The sequence below is a fragment of the Hippoglossus hippoglossus genome, chromosome 22, assembly GCF_009819705.1.
Source record: "Hippoglossus hippoglossus isolate fHipHip1 chromosome 22, fHipHip1.pri, whole genome shotgun sequence".
Classification (NCBI taxonomy): Eukaryota; Metazoa; Chordata; class Actinopteri; order Pleuronectiformes; family Pleuronectidae; genus Hippoglossus; species Hippoglossus hippoglossus.
In genome coordinates this window covers 9,298,623-9,319,471 of record NC_047172.1, presented here as the reverse complement: position 1 = coordinate 9,319,471, position 20,849 = coordinate 9,298,623, and the positions used below count along the sequence as shown (strand labels likewise).

The 20,849-nt window shown below is 40.6% G+C and overlaps 1 protein-coding gene across 1 annotated transcript in view; it reads right to left on the bottom strand.

Annotated features, from left to right (window-relative positions):
- Nucleotides 1-18,002, bottom strand: part of LOC117755541 (SAM and SH3 domain-containing protein 1-like) — a 47,628-nt gene extending 29,626 nt beyond the window's left edge. Inside the window, 2 exon segments of the mRNA XM_034575416.1 lie at nt 15,570-16,217; nt 17,872-18,002. Of these exon segments, the coding sequence (XP_034431307.1) occupies nt 15,570-16,052 (483 nt within the window). The 5' untranslated portion in view covers nt 16,053-16,217; nt 17,872-18,002.
- Between the last annotated feature and the right edge of the window lie 2,847 nt (nt 18,003-20,849).

The window sequence follows — 20,849 nt, the reverse complement described above, 5'->3', positions numbered from 1 at the left end:
TAAAAAAGATAAACACATAAAAACAGATAGGAGTTTATTTGGTTCTGTTCCCCAGGTTCCACTTACTATGCATATTGGTGGAAAGACAAGGTAACCCACAAATAAAATAATGGCATGAAGTTCCGGAAGTGACTAATACCCCTGGTGGCATAGACAAGCTACGTAGACATAAGCTGTATAATATCACCGTGTTGGCTGGGGGACGGTGATTTACCAAGCTACCGTGTTTGGCCCATTTGAGTGCTAAGCAGAATGGGTCGATTCTATCATAATACATCTCATTTAACATTTCACTAAGCCACTTGGCACAACCACCAGTGGAGGTTTACAACACTCGTAGCATGTCTGGTTTTTGCTCCCTGGCAGCATGCAGGTCCTTTCTGTGTTAAACACAACTCCAGCACACAGCCTCAGGGGAATTTAGAGGAATCAACACAACGTCACACTAAGTTTATAGCTGGAGAAAACCCAAACAGAGAATTGAGATGATGCAGATGACGAGAGGTTTCAGGAGGACCATGTTTCAGCATTTGGGTGTTTTATCCCAGTTATCTTAACATAAGCATGTTAGCTTTATACAGTTTGTTCTGCCTGTTTAATATGACACAGCCCAGATCTGTCGATTTTTGTCCTATTTTGACCACTTGTGAATTCTCTGTGTGTTTGTGCATTTTGAATATTGACATTATTGGATGGTTATTATGCTAAGTAGGTTTCACATTAACACCCCTGTCTGCTTGTTGGTTGATTGGCTAGTTTGTACATTTTCAGCAGAATAAAAAAAAAACTACAGCACAAATTTCCAACTTTTTATCACTTTCTTAAATATTGTGAGATGTCATCACTTTTTCACAGACTTCCCACAGAATAATAGTCCCTCCAAAAGAAGACAAAGCATACCAGCAGCGACAACCCTTTCAGTGAGTCCTCTCAACAAAGACTCTTCAATAAACAGTGAGTCGTATGAATGTAAGCAAAAGAGAACAGAAGTATGAGATCCTCCACTATGACTACAAACCAAACAGCCACCACTGAGGAGAATGAAACCACCAACAACTTTACTAGTTCTCGACAAATGCAGTGAGGGAACTGACCAAAGCGCTTCAGGCCCAAACAGCAGTGTCCTGTACAGATATAAAAAGTGACAATCAATTATTCACAACAGGCATTTCTCCTTATGCAGGAACGCGCAGAGTGCAACAATTTTGTTTGCCCCGATTCTTTCAGTTTATAACACAACACCAACCCTAATGGCTTCAGAAATATACTTTTACAGGACTATCACTTTCCCCTTGGCTTCCCAGTGTTCACCTCAGGGACACGTCGTAGTCGTACAGTACACATGAACTATTGTACCAAAGATCCACTGCTCACTGCCATCTACTTCCCCAGGAGGCATCGCCTGCTCCTCGGAAGCTTTTTTAAAGGCGCAGGCTTTTTCACCGTCACTGAGGCAGCACAAACATTGCTATCTGTTATTTAAAAGACTTGCCACATGCATTCAGATACACCATGAAATATGTGCAGCGTGGATGCACTTGATCAGACTTGATGAGAAGAGGATAAACACAAATCCAAGCCGGCTTTAACTCGTTAATGGAAATCTACCACGGCCAAACAACGAGGGGTATAGATTATCACTTTACATGTACATTTGCTTGCCTGGTTTAATGCTGGTATCAGTTATGAGAACCAAAAAAAAATTTTTGTGCCTTGAGATAGCAAATTCTTCAATGATTACATCTTTCAAACAACTTTATCTCGAGTTCCTCAATTATCAAAAGACATAAATCCAAAGTATTTCCACCTGGGTTTTTTAGATTTCCCGAAGTGCAAATTCCTCTCTCTGTGGCTGAGTTTGGTTGTAGACTCTGCCAACATTTTTACACGGTTGTGGTTGAATTATTCATTCAATTCAGTTTGACCTACATTTCACTTTCAGTCAGTCAATGAAAGTGATATTGTCAGACTCCTGTCCATCATTCAGGGCAGCAGCTCAGGCCCTGAGACAGAAAACTGCAGTAGTGCTGCTTTTTTATTTTCAAGTAGTTTTCACAATTGATTGCGAGTTTTTTTTCTCAATTTTATTTTAGAATGAAATTTTGAATATTTTGTTGACAGCCCTTCTCACAAACATTATAGTTGCAAGTCCATCCAGATCTTAAAATACTTTTAAACTAATCATTTACTTACCAATTTATATCTGATATGTAAAAAAAAATTAACAGAAGTAAATATTTTACATGTCATAACCTCCATATACAGTAGTTTAGCAGAAAATCTTTGAACCAATGTTTGCTGCAGTTCACTTGTTGTTGTAGCCCACACTGTTTCAGGCGAATGTGCTGTAGATGCAAGTAGACAAGCACTGACAGTCCACATACTATTCTCGACTGAATAAATTCCTGGAGTTCCTGGAGTGACATCTTACACATACCGTCTTTGTTGCAACAAAAAATATTCAGGTGGTCGTAATCTTAGAAATTACATGATTTGATATACTAGTAAAACAGAGTTAAAAAGAAAAGAAAAAAGTGATGATTTTTTTGCGTGACATCAGTCTATTACACTGAGGTGGAGACTACCTTTTACCCTTCTGTTAAAATTTGCAACACAGAGCAGTTATATATTTTTAATGGAGGTACAGCAAAGGTGAAACATCTCACACCGGCAGAGTAGTCTGAACCTGTCATGTCTGGCACATAGCAGCACTATTCTGTAACAACTGGCTTAGATCTGAGCACACAGCTCAATTTCACCTTTGTTTTACATTTACTTAACCCAGATATGTGCTCCCAGCCACTACTGCCACTATTGTGAATACCCAGTAACATTTACATGCACCCACATGACAAGATAAAGTACAGAAGCTCCATAGGGGAGGAGTATATGTTAAGAGTTTCATAGGCCTAAAATTAGAGTCTGACCAATTTATCTGTTGATGGATTAAAACACATCATATCTATGTTTATGTTTAGTGTGAAACTGTTTTGATAACAAATAAAACAAATAATAAATAATGCAGAGAAGCATCTATGTTTACCTTTTATGTTAAGAAAAAGCATCTTAATTCAAGTTCTGCATATACGATTACATTTTGTGATTTATGTATTTGTGTCTCTGCATGAGTCTCTATATGAGTATATTATAATATATTGTGGTTTTTCTTTGTTATTAGGGTTCGATAAAGACTTCTTATAGGAATCATTGCCATTTTTTTCAATATATATGTACCAATAAATCGTATCTTTACCGAAAATTCCATATCTGCAAGGCTAGATTTAAAATGTGGAAGAAATTAAAATTGTATATACTCTGTGGTCTGATTTACTCAATGGTTGTACAATCCGAGTCAGTGGATGAGATGTTTCCTGAAAAGGTGTAAGTGAGGCAGTTCATGATTTTTTAGGCATTCTCTAAGACGTGACCACATTAGCATTGATGTAGTCAGTCTGGTGGATATGACGTGTATTTTCCTACTTTCAGAAGAATACTGGGCTGTTAGGGTTTTCTATTGCAGGCTCGGGTTTCTAGCCTAGATTTACCAAAGAGGGGGGTTGCATAAAAGATTTCTGTTACAGGGAGCTTTTAGAGAATACCATTTTTACAATAGAGTCCTTATATATAAACTCATAGAAAGTGAGAATGACAATCATCTAGCCACAACCTTTTTTTCTATATATACTTTTCACAAGAAATGATGACTTAACAGTTCAGATGAGCATACGATGATGCACTGAGACTGAAAAAAAGAGGCCAATGGCTGAACCTGAGGCAAAAGAAACAGAAACACAATAGCTGCTTCATTGGACTTTGATTTCTTGGAGTGAATACATTATGTATGGTGAAAGGGTAAGATTATGCACATTAACCATTCTCAAGAAACCCAATGCAGGAAAATGGATATGAATTGAGAATCATATCCTCTTAATTTCACATGGCAGTGAATACAGGAACTGTCGTATTCTATGCAACTGGGTCGCCAGGGAAGCAGCTCAGCTTACATTTTGTCATGGTTTATTCTATCCAATAGTGTCAGTTGCTTTGTCATATGAAATTTATAAGGGATGGGGGGGTCTAAGCTGCTGAGGAGCTGAAAGTGGGTCATAATCTAAAGATACAGTAGTCGCTGCACTACAGGAGTGTGACCCTTGGCATTCACCTATGAAATCCTCTATATCCTCCCCGAAAGGTCAAGTTCTATTGTTTATGAAATCCCTCGTGTATAGGCAGAGCTTGCCAACGTTTCCCATTCATACGATCTACTTGGGCGGCCTACCCTGGTATATTAAATCTGCCCAGGTAGATAAAAAAAAAAACACTCAGTTCCAAATTAGAAGAGCTTGTTCACATGTAACTGAATGACTTGAGGCATGTCTGTGTGCAACTGCCTTGCTATGCCTGCATATGAGGTGTTCAGGGATCCAGAGTAAATGGTAGTCTCTTCCAATAGTCTTCCTGTAAGAGCACATCTATAAATTGCAGCCAAAGTGGGTTACACTCCCCCCCTCTGAAGTGCATGATACTCTGTATGTACATCAGTTACATTCCGTGCCACCCACCACCACAAGCAAATTATCCACCTGTGGGAAACACAGCTTGCATTGATCCCTACAATGCGACACAGCTGGATGGAAACCAAGCTGTGAAATGTACTATAGACTACCAGTGCATGGAAAGAACAACGAACACTGTGGGGAAGCTGCTCCAGCAGCGACAGTCACTGGAAAAACAGGCAAACTAGAACTAATGTGTGACTGCTCTTTACACTGTGTATAAGGTGAATCCCTGCTGTCCTCTGCAGAGCACAACACATTTACACTAGGAAGCACAAAATGCAGTTGTCAATCATTTTGGTTACCTTCCCTTTCAGAGACAGCAAATACCGCTACACTACTTCACAACAGCACTGTGTTTGACATTAGAAAAGAACACAATAAAACCCAAAACAACATACAACACAAACATTCTTTCATTTAAATCTGAAAAGAAAAAAGTTTTAAAGACTGTGGAAGAAAACACATACACAGACGCACAGCCACATACAGTCAATCCTTTTTTTTAAATGTCTTTATAAATGAGTACTGTCCAACACCCGGCGTACAACGCATATGCACAGAAAAGAGGAACAGATCGCACTTTCTCCGGAAGAGGTGCATGTGTGAACAGAAATCTCTGAATGAGAATATCCCCAGTTTCTGTGCACTTTCTCTGTCTGGCCCACGAAGTATTAAATCTGCAGAAAGTCTGGAGAATTCGACGTGAGAACACGGGAAGGGATTCCCTGCTGGATTCACAGAGAGCGAGTGGGGGTGTCATACACGTAGAGGACACGGATGAAGATGTCAAGCGAGTTTTTGGTGACAAGAGTCAACGCCGTTGTCTGTGTGCTGTAAAGAAAATCATGTGATCTCCACAGCGGAATTAATATGTTACCTCTCGCCTCTCCAAGGTTTTGTTGCCGATGTGAAAGCGTCTGTGCAGAGAATCTCCCGCTGAGTTGTGCATGTGTGAAAAGCAAACAGCGGGTAAAGTCTGTACCCAATTCTCAAGACTTTATCAATTCTCATTTCTGAAAATGGCTTTAGAAATCAGTTCCCTGATTTTTTTTTCATCAAGATCGATGAATTATTCCATGAGAAAATGTTGTAAAAAAGCCCCATCTCGCATTGTTAAAGAAAATGAAATAGATTCCTGGATCTAACCAAATATAAATGGCTTTTCCCTTCCTTGTAGTGCATCCTTCCAATAAGTCTCATTGTAATCCATTTAGTAGTTTTTGTGTAATCTGGGTTACAAGCAAGCAAACCATCAAACGGACAGGGGTAAAAACATAACCTCATTGGCGGATATAAATATAACTGGTCAATATGCGCTCAACCTCTGTATGACCCCGTCAGTGCTGGGTAATGCTCTCACTCCAGGTCATTGTAGTTCCATATATATATATATATCACTGCTCAACAATATAATCACACACAGTTATGGCATTCTAGATAAAGACAGCACTAAATTACGTTTCTATTTCAGTTTGTCTGTCTCGCTCACCCACTTGCACCCTGGGGCTCGCCACAGTTGTGGGTTTAACCCACAACACTGAGTGTGAAATGATCTTTACAATCCTGGACAGGGTCCGTATAAACAGGGAAGATGCAGTGACTTTCTCTCTTGGAATAAAACACAAGAATAACCAAATCCTTTCTTGACTTGCGTAAACTCATGGTATTTCTTTCATTGCTTTTCTTACAGTTGCCTGATGTGGTGTTGTCAGTGGGAACAGTAATCTGTTGGTGGTTGGATTCGCCTAAAACAAGTCAGGGATCCGTCAAATTTAAAATGTAAGGTTCGAATTACAATAAGGAACTGTTGGACACACGTACTTCACTGGTTGGTGTAGTCCCCACAGTTTTCAGAGGGAGTTTCAACACTAAAACTGAATTCAAAAGGTTAACACTTCCCCAAATGAATAAGAAGGCGAAACCTTGGTGTTTGATTTATGAATGCCATGCAAAGAGACAGACGCCGCACAGAACTTGATATAAAAATTTAATGGTAAGTAGAGAGTTGTGACAGAATATGTTGGCACTTTGCTTCATGTATATGTTCTCACTATTGTTGTTGCCCGGCTTGAAACAAAAATGTTCTCAGTCATCTCAGTCAAAGCAAACTTGGAAGCATATTCAAGTACAGAGAGATTGTGGAGATGGTAACAGAACAAAAAGAAAAAACACAAATCATTGTCAACAGAATTGAAAGATCACTAGACACATTTATAAAATGTTAACCTGGTTTATGAAAAAAATATTAATGTTGTTTGTTTTTTAATTAATAATTGACTGTCTAGTGTTGCAGTGTTGACAGGACGCCACACTACCTGACAAATCTAATGTTTTAGACTTTGACCTGTGCATATTCTGGAGTAAAAAAACACATTAAAGGTGCCAGACAGACCTGAGAGATGTAGTCGACTCATGTTCGCCTGAAGGGCATGATTCAAGAGAAAGTCTTTTGGTGTTACGGGTTTTTAAGTGGTTATCTGACCTGCAAAGAAAAGGTCATGAATGAATTCTAAATCCAACAGCTAAACAGCTGCAGAGATTTGATGTGGTTACTATACTGTGTGTCGCCTGCTTCCTTTTCATTCTTTTGCATTTTGAATGAGCTGCAGGCAACGTTAAATCTACTGTGTCTGTGAGGGGCTGGGGTGGGGGTGGGGAAGGAAATTCACTGGTAGTCCTCATATATCTCGTGCTTGGATTAAAGACTCACAGACAGATCTGGTCGGGTTTAAATAAGTGAAGTGTTTTAGAAATGTTCTGACTTTAAAAATCCATTTGTTTTTATCCTCCATGTGCAGCTCACAAATTAATATTCTTACCACGCATGCCTCTGACCAGATTTTAACCAAATGTGGGGATGTCATCACATCATGGCATGAGCGCCAAAATTTACCTCTATTATCTGTAAATGGGCCAAGTATTGGCATAGAAGGTGAGCAGTGAGTCCGATTATTCAAATGTCCCATGTGGAATTAGCATTAACGTCCTGAGAGATTGTCAGCATGTAAACAGTCTATAAGCTGCAATCCATACATGACCTATATATCAAAAGATAGAAAGATATCTCTAATGATGAAAGTGAAAATCCCTTCTACTGGCATGTAAAAAGGTGTTTCACTGTTACAGACACAGAAGTCATGATGGATTTCTGACTGCCTCAGGGTGTCTAGACAGTTTAGTTAGGCTGAGGTTGGTTCATGTTGGTTTAATGAGACTTGACAGAACATCTGTCCAGGGAGAACATCTGCTCTGGGAACACCTTGGGGCTCCCAAGGAGGAACCGGGGTGAGGGACATTTGGACCACCATGCTTTACCTGCTTCACAACTCGAAGGGAGGGAGGGATGGATGGAGGGATGGACAAAACATCTAGTAACTAGAGGCAGATGTGAAAAACACATTTTCTCTTAATGCCATAATTATATTTTAAGTAATCTGATAATTATATCCTGAAAAACAATTTTACATTTCTTTTCAACCTTTTGTTCCAATTTAAAACACTTAAAGTGTAGGTGAATTATTATTTATAAATTCATTGGCAGTTTGGTCAATCCAAAACCATTGGTCCTAAACTGATAAACTCATAAATTGCATACGATTTTAACAATGTGCCAATACATTGTATAGACATCGTACATTATGTATATTATATATCAGAACAGTGTGAATGTGACTGAATTCTACTGGAGTAATGAAACATTATTCTTCTGTTCTGAGGATGGTGATGGAAAACGCTGTCTCACCTGTCAGTCCAAAGTCTCCCAAAGTTATTCAACTGGATTAAGATGTGATGATTGCAAAGGCCAATGGCGAATGAATCACACCATTTGCACCGTCAGTCCTCTCAGTGAACCCTCCTGCATTGTCATTCTGTTTTTCTAGTAATTTTTTTCAGGTTTTTCCTTTAATTAGTTTGTGCATTATTCATATTAATTGTATTAGGTACATTAGTTTGAATTTATTATATCCAAGTGTGACTATATGCAAACTACAAAACTTCACAGTAACATAAATAAATCACAAAAGAAACGTAGCTGCATTAGAGCGATAGTGCGTCTCTCTCACCTCTTACCTTTAGCATTTAAATTCCTCTGCTTGACTGACTGAAAATATTCGCTGACCCCGGCTGAAATGGCCCATCTTGCACACGGGGTAAAAATAGACCAGCGGAGAGATGGATAGACCCTCGTAATGGAATGTGATCAAGGTCAAAGTAGTGAGGCTCAAAGACCTTCAAGTGCCTGGTGGTGACGCAACACTCGCAGAGAGGCGGGTTGGGGCAGAGCAGGCACTCAGAAAACATCTTTACTCAAACAAATTCATACCATACTACAAAGCACCATTCATGTAACATGTCATTTCAGAAGAACTAAGGAAATGAATCATTATCAAAAAACATAAATGTCATGCAGTATTTGTGTCTGCTTTACATATTCCCGGCGACCATGAGGGATGTGGACACTTCAAACTGCGTTATATGCCGACGACAGAAGGTTGATATTTACGTCCCAGACAGGGCAGGTATAGTGTGATTAAGAAAAGCAGTTCAAAGCATTCAGGGCTGAGCTCGGTGTTTGCTCCGATTCAGACTTGAGTCAAACTTCCTCCCTCAGTCCAACTGCCTCAAAGCGAAGGAGGCTTTCTCAGTGATTTAAATTCAGAGAGTGCCAGATAGTTTCAAAGAGCTGCTTAGCATTGTTATACAAAGCTGAGGCAGCAACAGAGGTAAAGGGCTGGAGGCTGAGGGGTGTTTCAATATCTACAGGGCTTAAGGGAAATGTTGACACAAAACAACTGCACAAATTAATCCAATGAAATCAAAAATAACACCCTTCCTCCTTGAGCTTATATACTGTGGTATATACACTGTACAGAACATATAGAGAACAATGAGCTACTCGATACATCTCTCCTCAACCTCCAGTCCACTGACCCTGGACAATTCTAATCTTAAATTCATAAATATAGGTCAGCGATTATGCCCTGCTTAGCATGAGGGTTTACATTATACATAACACAGTATTCCCTGTGTAAATAGCATTTGCATCTGTGATATCACTTAGACGTGATGTAATGTGCAGTGGCTGAATATGTGCTGGTACAGTGACAGCTATCCTCGTTGTTTCATACATGCTGCATCTTCACTAGAGGAGGCAGCGGCCACCCCATGAATAACAAGGAATTTACTACATCCCAAACGATAAGAGACCAGGGTGTTCATGGCATGTTAAGCCTTTGAGTGCACTGTGCAAGACTGGGCAACCCCCCGACAGCACCATCAGTGCAATAATCCAGCAATATTCCTGTAATGGCCCACTGGTTTGACCTAATCCATACTGACACAACATGCATAAAGTCCATAAGTAGACCTTCCCTACAGTACGCTACATGGTGAGCAAGGAGACAGTGGTAATGGAGAAAGGACATTCTAATAGGAGGATCACACGGCAACATGACCCGATACAAATCTATGATTGTTATTCGTGCACTCAAATGAACATACAGTAGATGCATGTTGGGAATTTGCTGCTCCAGTGTTCCATGTTTCCAAGCTTGTATGGTTTCTCCCTCTGGACAGTTTTTGCCACAGTCTCTTCAAAGATCTAACACTGATCACCACATTGTATTTATGTGATAAGAGTGAAAGAATTTCCTCGTGATTAAAACTGATTCTGAAGAACGATTTCATCACTGCATCGACACACGTCATGTAGAGGTAGTTGAACAGTATGTGGTAACCTTTCGCAAAAGTTCGACTTGAATCTTGAAATCGTAAAAATACGATTTAGTTTTACTTCATTCTCGACTTTCTTATTGACGTTTTTCTCGAAATAAAAAACTAAAACAAAAATCTTTACCCCCTCATCCTTTTCTTATGCCTGACCTTAATAACCACTGAGACGTCCAACTTAACTGGTAGTTAAACAATGAAGCAAACAGTATAAATGATAATTATGGATGCATTGCTCTGACAATCTAAATTCCATCACTCAATTTAAACCATCTGTCGATGCTAGTTACAAATCTTTTTTCAAAATTTAAATCTGTATATTGTGCAATGCATGGAACTCACTAGTGATTTTCATGTGGGGTAACATGAGGGGAGTGCTATGACACGAAAACTGTGTTGGGAGCCCGCTGAGTCTCAGTAAATGTAATGGAAAGCAAAACACATGATTTAAAAGATTGATCCACTTAATGAGGCCTGTATTGACACTGACAGAGATCCAGTGGGTTGAATCAGTGCATCCCTCATAGCTAGCACAAATTAGTAGAAGCTTAAGCCGATTTTCAACACCGTATTTTTTTTATTTTACTGTCATTAATTATCAACAATTAAAATCCTGCAATATTTATTTATATTTACATTGTCAGGCTTAACAGGAATCTTACCAGACATGCACATTAGACTACACATTAACATCTCTTTCATTATCTGAACCCACTCATCCAGATCAGGGTTATCAGGGGCTGAGAAGCAGGGAAAAGGAAACTATTGATGTTATCAACCATTAAACTACAAAATCACCTCTCTCCTTTATTTACAGGCCCTTTCTGTCCCTCATTATGTTGCACTGGTTCTCATGGGGAAACTGAGGCTGGTGTTTTAAAACCAACTTTTTTCAATAAAAACATGTCTATTCAGTGTCCTTTTTATAGCGACAAAGGCAGGGACAGCTGTCAGCTGCTGCAGAGCTTGTATTTTGCCAGGCTCTATTCAGAGAGGCTTTTCTTCTGTCAAAAAGGGCACTTGCTGGTTTTTCTTGTCCTCCGATCCTCTGGCAGAGCAACAGAGGGAAATCTTCTGAACAACTAAGATTTGTTCCCTATTCTGAGATGTTTTTCAGGCCAGGAACTGCAATGAGGCCTTCTGGGTAGTTGAGGCACATTGTTAAGACGACTAAAAAGGGACAATACCAATCAGGGTTGGTGGGCCATGAACAATGTAATGAATGTGTTTTTGTTAAGGTACAAAGCTTATCGTGTGACACTCCCCTAGAAAGCTTGTTAATCATCTTGATGTGCTCTTACTGAAGTTAACAACTTGAGTTCAAATCGACAGGGTGTGTTAAGATTTGAATTTAACTTAAAATCTAAACTCTTAAATTATGACTAGGCCAATCTAGTTTTTGTGAACTCAAAATACTAGAGTGTAAAATGTGATGACAAGACTCTACTAAAGCACTTACAGCTCGACTAAAGCAGCATCTGGCTGTGAAATGTTTGTTTAGTTTCTACTTTGGTGAGAGACAAGCTCACGGGAGTTTTTATTTTAATGCCAGATTTTGCTTCTCCATGTTGCCTTTGTGTGAAATCTATTTTTTGGAAAATCCCTAATACACTTCCAGTGAAACACTTGTCGTGGTGCCAGTGTTCAGGTCATTTACAGCTCAACCAGCTTTAATCGCATTAACTCTTTTTCTCCTGCACTCTCAAAGTCCCCAATAGGTCCGGCGGGCCTGCATGAACTAGTCATGCGCGAGGTATAGTCAGAGAAGCACATTACTCATTGGGAATTGATTGCACTATCAAACCCAGACTGCGGCATAGTGGGACTGCAGATCAAAACCACTGCCATCCGCGAACTGCAGACAGCCCCCGGGGAAAAGCCATACTGCTTTCTGATCTCACACAGAGCAAACTATCAAGGCCAATGTAAGATAACCTTATATTTAAAAAAAATATGTTTTTGGAAGGTATGACAATAAGCACTTCATTCCAATAAAATGTATCAATCAGAGCAAAAAAGAGCAAAATAGGGAGAGCTTCCATGGTATTTGTATGTGTATATGTATGTTGAGTTTTAAAATGTCTTCACCCTTCAACAAAAGGTCGATGCCAATATTTTGCCTTCATTCCTGTGCTATAGGAAAAACTAACTTGTGGTAATGAGACACAACACAGACTTTACATGACATTTCTGTGACAGCGCCCTGACACCACTTGACATCATTTTGGCTGAAAGGAACAGAAAAGCACAACAATTATACTATGGATTAAAGTGCAACTATAGAATGGCACTCAGTTGAGCACATATCTCTGCCAAAGCTCTTTAAAGTCAATCAAGCCGCACTGAATTTTACACACTCACACAAATATCAGTTGAATAAATATGCCTGTTTTTCTCATCAAAATCCATGAATTATTCCTTGAATGTCAAAAAACAATGTATCTCACAAAAATAAGAAAAGCCTGGATCTGCTCCAAAGTTTAATGGGTTGCTATGATCCATGTCGCATGCTTCCATCAAGTTTCGTGGAAATCTGTTTTTGCATAATCCAAACAAACAAGACAAACAAACATAAAAACATAAACTCCTTGGTAGAGAACCGAAAATCACGAACTATATCTAATCACAAACCAAAACACATAATTTACTGTTATAGCCTAACTTCTGCTGGAATTTGAGATAAAAAAAAAGTCTTGCTGGCAGTAAGACTTAGCCTGAAGCTGCTGCTATTCCTGGTAAGAAAATGAGCCCGGTTGGCCTACATACCTGCCTCCTGCAACTGTTTAATGGACTAGATCTGATGAACCTGAAAAGCCAAATTGCTCCAAAAGGCTGTTACCACGCAGAGCTGACCACTCTGACCTGATTGTTTAAATCAGCTCTCTGCTGCTGTGAAACAAGCTGGTGCTCAATACTCACACGTTTGTTTTCATAATGCAAGTACCGAGAAGGATCTAAAGGGCCGAACTTTATGAGCCGAAAAGTTTGGCTCACTTCCTACTGAAATGTGGGAGGATGATATAATACCCCAGATGTTCACAACATCGTGCCAGACTTTGATACTGAGGCTGTTTTTTACTTTGTAGAGGCGGCATTCAATAACTCCCAGAGCTTGAGTATAGCTACTATCCCATTGACTGGAGTAAAGTCTATTTAAGTGCGATTCGTAGGTTTTGCCCTGTGAATGAACTTAAAGCCCTGTATGACTGTACTGACTCGAGGGCTGCAGAATTTTGGATTGTTTTTTTCGTTGAATCCAACTGTGCTACTATTGGTTTGAAACCTACAAAAACGTGGTAAGTAAACCACAAAGTGCCTTTGCACTTACTAGTTTGTAGCCTCTGAATCTTTCATGAACAGCATATGCTTGAAGCTGTGAAACTGGCTAGAACCAACCCGTTTTATAGGTATGGTGCAACAATTTTAAAGCTTATGGCACGACAGAGGAATTAAATCAACTTTTCCAAATAGATGGCAATGGTTAAAATAAATTAGAATATGGTAAATGGGAAAATTTCCACAGGAAGGCTTGGGAAAATCCACACTAATTTGATTTAGGCTTAATATTCTCTATGATTTGTTGTGACAAAAAGATCAGTTGAGTCAAACTGGAAAGCTGCTTCTGGCTCGTCAGGCCCTCAGACCACATTCGTTAATTATTGAGGAGGAGCGTTTTAGAGTTGTATCAGCTGAAGAAAGACAAAACCAAGAGGAGGATGAATGTGCATTGAAAGAAAAAGTTCTCTCTTGGCTGAGTGCCACTGCTGACAACCTAAACTGTGTCATCGGTCTGGATGTGTAAAGATATTCTCGGGTGGTTTCCAACAGTGCTGCTTAGCAGGGATTCAGTCTGACAGTCTGTTACAATACAGCTGAAACAGAATCATATCCCCACCAGTAGTGTCTGCTGGCAGACAGCTTTTTTCTGTGACACAATAAAATCCAGAATCCTTCAATGATAGCGACAGATTGTTGCCACTCAGCTCCTCATCGCACTGGCCTCAGAACATTCGCTGAGTATATTAAGGGATTTGGTCAATACCAATGTGGACTGACTACTCTGTGCAATTACATTAACAAAAAATCTCTGCACTGTCTGCAGGCAACACAGACTGGACTGTTGTCAGAACAGAGAGGATCCCCGGAAACAAAATGCCATACAATCAGTAAATGTGTCATTCATCCAGAGTAAACATCTGTCGCTGTAGCGAACTGATCCATCGCCCTACTGACCTCTCCCTGCCGAGGTCAGAGGGCTTTGAGATCTTGACAACATGCTGGGATGTGTTAACTATGAGGTATGGGGCTTATGTCTAACACAAGTTAGAACCCTGTTGTTTTCTGATTGTCTGGAGCTACAGCATTTTGAGTTCTGGTTTATTCCTTTTCCTCCAATTGATCAAAAGCCATTTAAATTTCATCAAGTGCCTTTCACTCATTCGCCTACACACTGCTCGAACCAATCGCATGCAATGATGTTCAGCATCTCCCTCGAGGACACTTCCATCATGCAGATCAAACCTTGGAACTAATGAGCGACCCACTTTACCTCCTGAGTCACAGGTGCCCTTGACATTATGTCAAAAATATTAGCAGTGTTTTTTTAAAGCACAGACACTCTGAGCTCTAAACTCTTCTAAGACCAAAACATTCTGCAATTATGTGCCTAAAAAACCTTTTTTTGAAGTCTGAAAGTTCACGCAAGTTCATTGAAAGTTGAATGATTCTGGGAAACTACAGACATGCGTGAGACAGGAAATGGAGCAAAGAGACAAAAATATCAGTTAGAAAGCAGGTCTACAGTGCATCCATCCATCCATTATCTATTATCCTTTGAAGGTCGCGGGGGGAGATGGAGCCAATCCCAGCTGACCTCGCCGGTGAGATGCAGGGTAGGGAGGACGAGTAGGAATCGCAGGGTAAACACACAGAAACAAAACAACCGTTTACACTCACACCACCATGGTATGGTTCCACTCAGCACCCACCAATGCAATTAAATTAAAATTAATTAATTTAACTGAACTTGGGCCCTAGTGTGAAAACGTTTAGAGCAAATTAAGAGGCAGGAAATTTAACAACACTTCACTGAATCTTTTCCTTTGCCGAAGAAACCAAAGCATCAATGGAGAGATAGAGAAGAATCACCGCACATCAGCACCATCAAAGAGATTTGACACACTCTTCATCGCTTACATAACAAAGTGAGCATATAAAATTCAACGAGACAGCGCTTTAAAAGCAAGCAACATAGCGTAAAACGAAACAAAAATGTCCTACCTTGTGGGTGTACGGTGCTTCTCCAAGGTTAATCCCCTCTTTAGCGAGTTTATCCCTTATCAGTACCTTCAGCTTCAGTTTGGGATAAGTCACAAAGTCATTACAATCTGTGTATCGCAGGTTATGGTTTCCAGGGCAGGAGACCTGGTGAACTCCTGTGGTCCCCGTGTGTGACCCCAGCGTCAGGAAGTCATCCTCTCGGTTTGATTGTGAGGTGTGGTGACAGGCAGAGGCGTCCAGAGGCTCTAAGGTGAAATAGTAACCCGTTGCTTTTCGATTCTCCTCCTCTTTCAGCCTCTCCACCGCTGTGAGCAGCCTGTGCCTGTGATACTGGATGCGGACACCTATGGCATCCAGGTCCGGCTCCCCGATCTGCTTGCAGACCTCTAAATCGTCGTACCCGTTGTCTATGAAGGCCTCCACGTACTGGGAGAGATCGAGCTTGGAGAGCCACTCGAGCACGAGGTTTGGCCCCTGGCTCATCTTGAGACAGGATGCAGGGAGGCCTCTACCTTAGGTGCAAACCATCATCTCCATTCACATTGCTGCTGAGGCTCTCCAGCGCTGTGACCCATGTAATCCCCACGTTACACACAGTTCTGGGGTCAATTCTCCAAAGCAGACACATCTAATAGTCGTTGGAAGAGCCTTAGAAAACAGAGCAAACAAAAAGTTAGAGACTATGATGTAGGTAGATGCTGAATGAAACACCTTTGATAGTCAGAATGGTAGATGAACACTTCTAGTCTTGATGACCACTCAAACCGCTGTTGCGTACGGACACACTATACGCGGTGAAAGGTGAAACAGGTGAAACAAATATCGCAGGTCAAAGTTCACCAAAGTTGAACTCAACGTGAAGCCACCTTGCAATTTGCCACACCACAGGAAGTGAAAGTTTTTTCATCGCCTCGGAAATATTTGTGAACGTGTGAACAATACAGTTTTGCCATTCACACAGTGCATCTATGTGCAGCACTCTATCACACACAGCCATCAGGAGCAATATCTGGGTTCAGTTTCTTGCCCAAGGACACAGGGAATGGGGCAGACTGGGATAGAACCATCGACCTTCTGGTCTTTGACCCACTCAGCCTCCAGAAGCCATTTAATATGGGTGACATAAGGAGAAACAGATGCACTAGTTTTCTTGTGCAAAGACAGTTTCAGGGTTGTTTGTTGACCCGGATCTTTGAAATCTCCTGGAGGCATCTCCTTTCTTCCAACATTTTCCTCGTGCCCTTGAACTACAGCGTTGCCATTCCCACATTCATACAGTGCATCTATGTGCAGCCCAGGGACTCTTGAACGGCGGTGACTGAGATCGAACCACTCAACCTCCTGAGCCGCAGCCGCCCAGAAGCCGTTTAATCTGGGAAACCTTGGCTGAAACAGACGGGCTCCGGTTGAGGCACATGGCTGCCCACATTTTCTTCAATCAATCAATCAAATGTTATTTGTATTCCCCATGTTCACATATCACAGTTTGTCTCATAGGGCTTAACAAGGTGCAACACCCCCTGTACTTAAAGGGATAATTCACCCAAAAATGAAAATCCACTCATTATCTACTCACCTCTATGCCGACGGAGGTGGAGTCCACAAAACACTTCAAGGGTTTCAGGGGTAAACAGAGTTGCAGGCAAATCCAATGCAATTGAAGTAAATGGCGACCGATTCTTAAAATGTAATAATTGGGTGAACTTTCCCTTTAACCCTCAACAAGAGACAAACCTAATTAACATTCGCCAATTGCTCACAGTTGATGGGATCCTCTGTAATGTCGTAAAGTGCCTTGAGATCATGTATTTTGTTATTTGGCTAAATACAAATCAAATGTAATTGAACTTATGTCAAAGCTAATCAAAGAGGCTGTGCTGTTTTAAAGTCCAACACGAAGTTCAGGGTCAGGTGACTCCAGGGTCACTGACTTCAGCAGCTTCCCCTTGATGGACCGAATCCTAAAGTTATGGTTAGAAAAGCCGAGTCGAGCAGGTTTCTATAACCCCCCCCCCCCCACGCTGAATGAGGGTGCTTCGGATGGACGGAAGGGGGGGGGGGGGGGGGGGGGGGTGCACGGTAACAGTTGGCTTCTTCTCCCGCTGCTTCCATCCTCTTTGTCTCATTCACCGCAACCGTTAGGCGAGGCGAGACGCCCCCGGTCCATCCGACTATCAACCCGGGGCAACAATTACGAGGTTGTCGCCGAAGCCCCAGCGGTAAATACACGTTACACACATGGAGGAAACGGGAGTAAAAGGCTCGTACAGGGAAGAATAGTGAAGTAATGTTTGTTCTCTACCTGTTCGCAGAGGACTTGCTGTGGTTGGACTTTGTGCTCCGGCTTCAGACCCTCTGAACTTTGCTCGTGGCTCCGCTCAGTCCGCCGCCTCAGACGGTCTGAGGAGGAGGATGCTGCCGCTGAGGCGGCGGCTGCTGCTGCTGGAGAGAAGAAGACCCCGCCGAGGACACCAGCGCCACCTGCAGGGGCTTCTGGGACACGGAGGAGACACAATGAAATAAAATGAAATACTTACACAATACTAGTACAAGTAGGTTATTCGTTTTTGTTAGTTACTTAGTTTGTAAGATGGAGAGAGAGAGAGAGAGAGAGAGAGAGATGAATAGATGAATAGATAGATAGATAGATAGATAGATGATGAGAGAGAGAGAGAGAGATGGATAGATAGATGATGGAGAGAGATGAATAGAGAGAGAGAGAGAGACAGAGAGAGAGAGAGAGAGAGAGAGAGAGAGAGAGAGATGGATAGATAGATGAGAGAGAGAGAGATGAATAGATAAATAGAGAGAGAGATGAATGAATAGATAGATAGATAATGGAGTGAGAGAGAGATGAATAGATAGAGATTGATAGATAGAAAATGGAGAGATGAATAGAGAGAGAGAGAGAGAGAGAGAGAGAGAGATGTATAGATAGATGATAGAGAGAGAGATGAATAGATAAATGGATAGAGAGCATATGGTGCATCATTGAATATGTATATCTGGGCATAAAATGGGTAATAAGAAAATGTACAAAAATATTTTAAGCTTCTGGCCATCTGAAAAAGGGCTGCAAAAAGAATTTCTGCAACTTTGTTGAGATAAAAAAAGTCTCTTCAAATTTTTTTTAACATCTTTCTACTTTTGCACAATCAACCATGAGTCAAGGAGGCAAAAGGACTTGCCTCAGGACTATCAGTGTTGGACAATACACCACCAGTGTGCTTGATCTATAATCTATAGCTGACACAACCTCTGACCTATGGAGGCACACTTCCAAAAACAATATCCATATTTGAGCCAATGAAGCATTCATTTACAAATTAAGTCGGGAGAGTAAATAAGAGCACATGAATCAAAAAAACACAAGACAAAACATGTTATGATTGGTTTTACATTTATTTTCCATTGCACAATAATATCTATATATATATACTGTATCTACAGTCTAAATTGTTTGTGGCAGCAGATTAAGTCAGACATCCATGTGAAATTTGTTTAATAAAACTGTACAAAAATTGCCTACTATGAGAAAATACTGCAACTCCACAGATATTCATCCCAGAAGACAGATGGATGGAAGTATATGGCGAGTGAGAAACCCTTGAGCTCTCCTGCACGCTGCCGTGAGCCGAGCTTCCATTTCAATGCATTTTTACAGCGCACTGAAAGCAAGAGTTTTCATGAAGCAGAACAAGTAACATGAACAGATGTACCGATAAAATAAATATAATCTCTCACACTTGACACACATGGCATGATCAAACAAAGAGAAAGAATGGAGACGCGTCTGATGTGTGGTGAGAACTTGAGTTTTGTTCAACATGGTGGTAAATACAAATGCCAGAACAGACAATCTCTAAGAGGGATAATACGTGGTTGTTTCAAGTTTGTAAACACTTAATATCATGCATCCTTCAATGTGCAATAAGAGACCATTTAGGACATATATGTTGCGAACTGAAGCACTTTAAAGTCGAGGCCACACTTTTTAGAAAGTCACAGTGGCCCAGTGAGAGGAGACGACCCTCCTGCAGTAGCAGAGCTTTAATCTGAGATGAGCGTGTTCAATATATAACCAGAAATGTTCACTGTCCAGTCTGGAGCATGGACAATTATGCACAACCATTGTTTAGACATTGATGTTGAGTTTTTCTATCCCAAAGATTACATTAAAGGTTGTCATTTTAAATAATTCTTGAAATTAAAAGTATATATATGTAATTGTTTTCAAATATATAAATATATCGTAGTATCGTTAACCTTACATTGAAAACAAATCTGAGAGTGAAGCAATCAGCATAATTGGCAAATGACATAGATAAGCACAGGTTCTGTCATGTTTTGGTCCTTTCAAAAAAGAAGTAAATGGGACACGAAAGAATTAACACATTAAAAATCATACTAACAAAATAATTCTAAGTACAAAAAAATAGTGCAAAACCCACATCCCTGCTCTGTTGAATGGGTTTATCTCAGTAGTTTTTAGAAGAGCAGATTAAAACCAGCCAGTTAAAAGTGAAGGGTTTTATTCCAAAATGCTTTATATCCATCTTGGAGAAAACGTTTTTTTTGGTGTAACTGATAACTCGACAACTCCTACGTCTACACGGTTTAATACTCTCCAATCTCAGAAAAGGTCTCAAAACTTCTCACAGTATCTCTTGAGTTTAACCTTATGCCTGCGACCGTTTTCCATGAGTCTGTGTTACATGATTTTCTTTGGTGGATATCTCATTTTGGAATGAACTCTTCAAATTCACTGTCGTCTGAACATGCCAACAGCAGCCTGGGACAGCAATGAGGGTGTCACGCCTGCAGGAAGAAGCTAAAGCTGATCTATTTTCACCCCTACACACAGTTGACTTCTTGGCTTAGTAGTGCTGTCCCAGGAATCCAGACTGACTCTTACACCATTTGGGAAAATCAAGACAACTCTGTGAAATTAAGCAACTCTTTGGTGTCGGAAAAGAACATGGCTGCAAGCGTACAGTATGTCACGTTGCCTTGAACCTGCACTGTCAGATTTGTGTCCAGCTGTCCCCGTTATTTACAACATTTGGCAGCGACCTAGACTGACAGAAGTCTATTCTCTCTTTTCAAAATAAAAGACAAACTGATAATGCTCCTACGTCGACACAGAATAGCAGCATATCCTTGCACCTCATGGAACCGAAATCATATTACAATAGAAGTCTATTAAATCACATTGAAAAAACACTGTCAAGCAAAAACAAAAACCTCAAAGGACCTATTGTAATACACTGTATCTTTGTA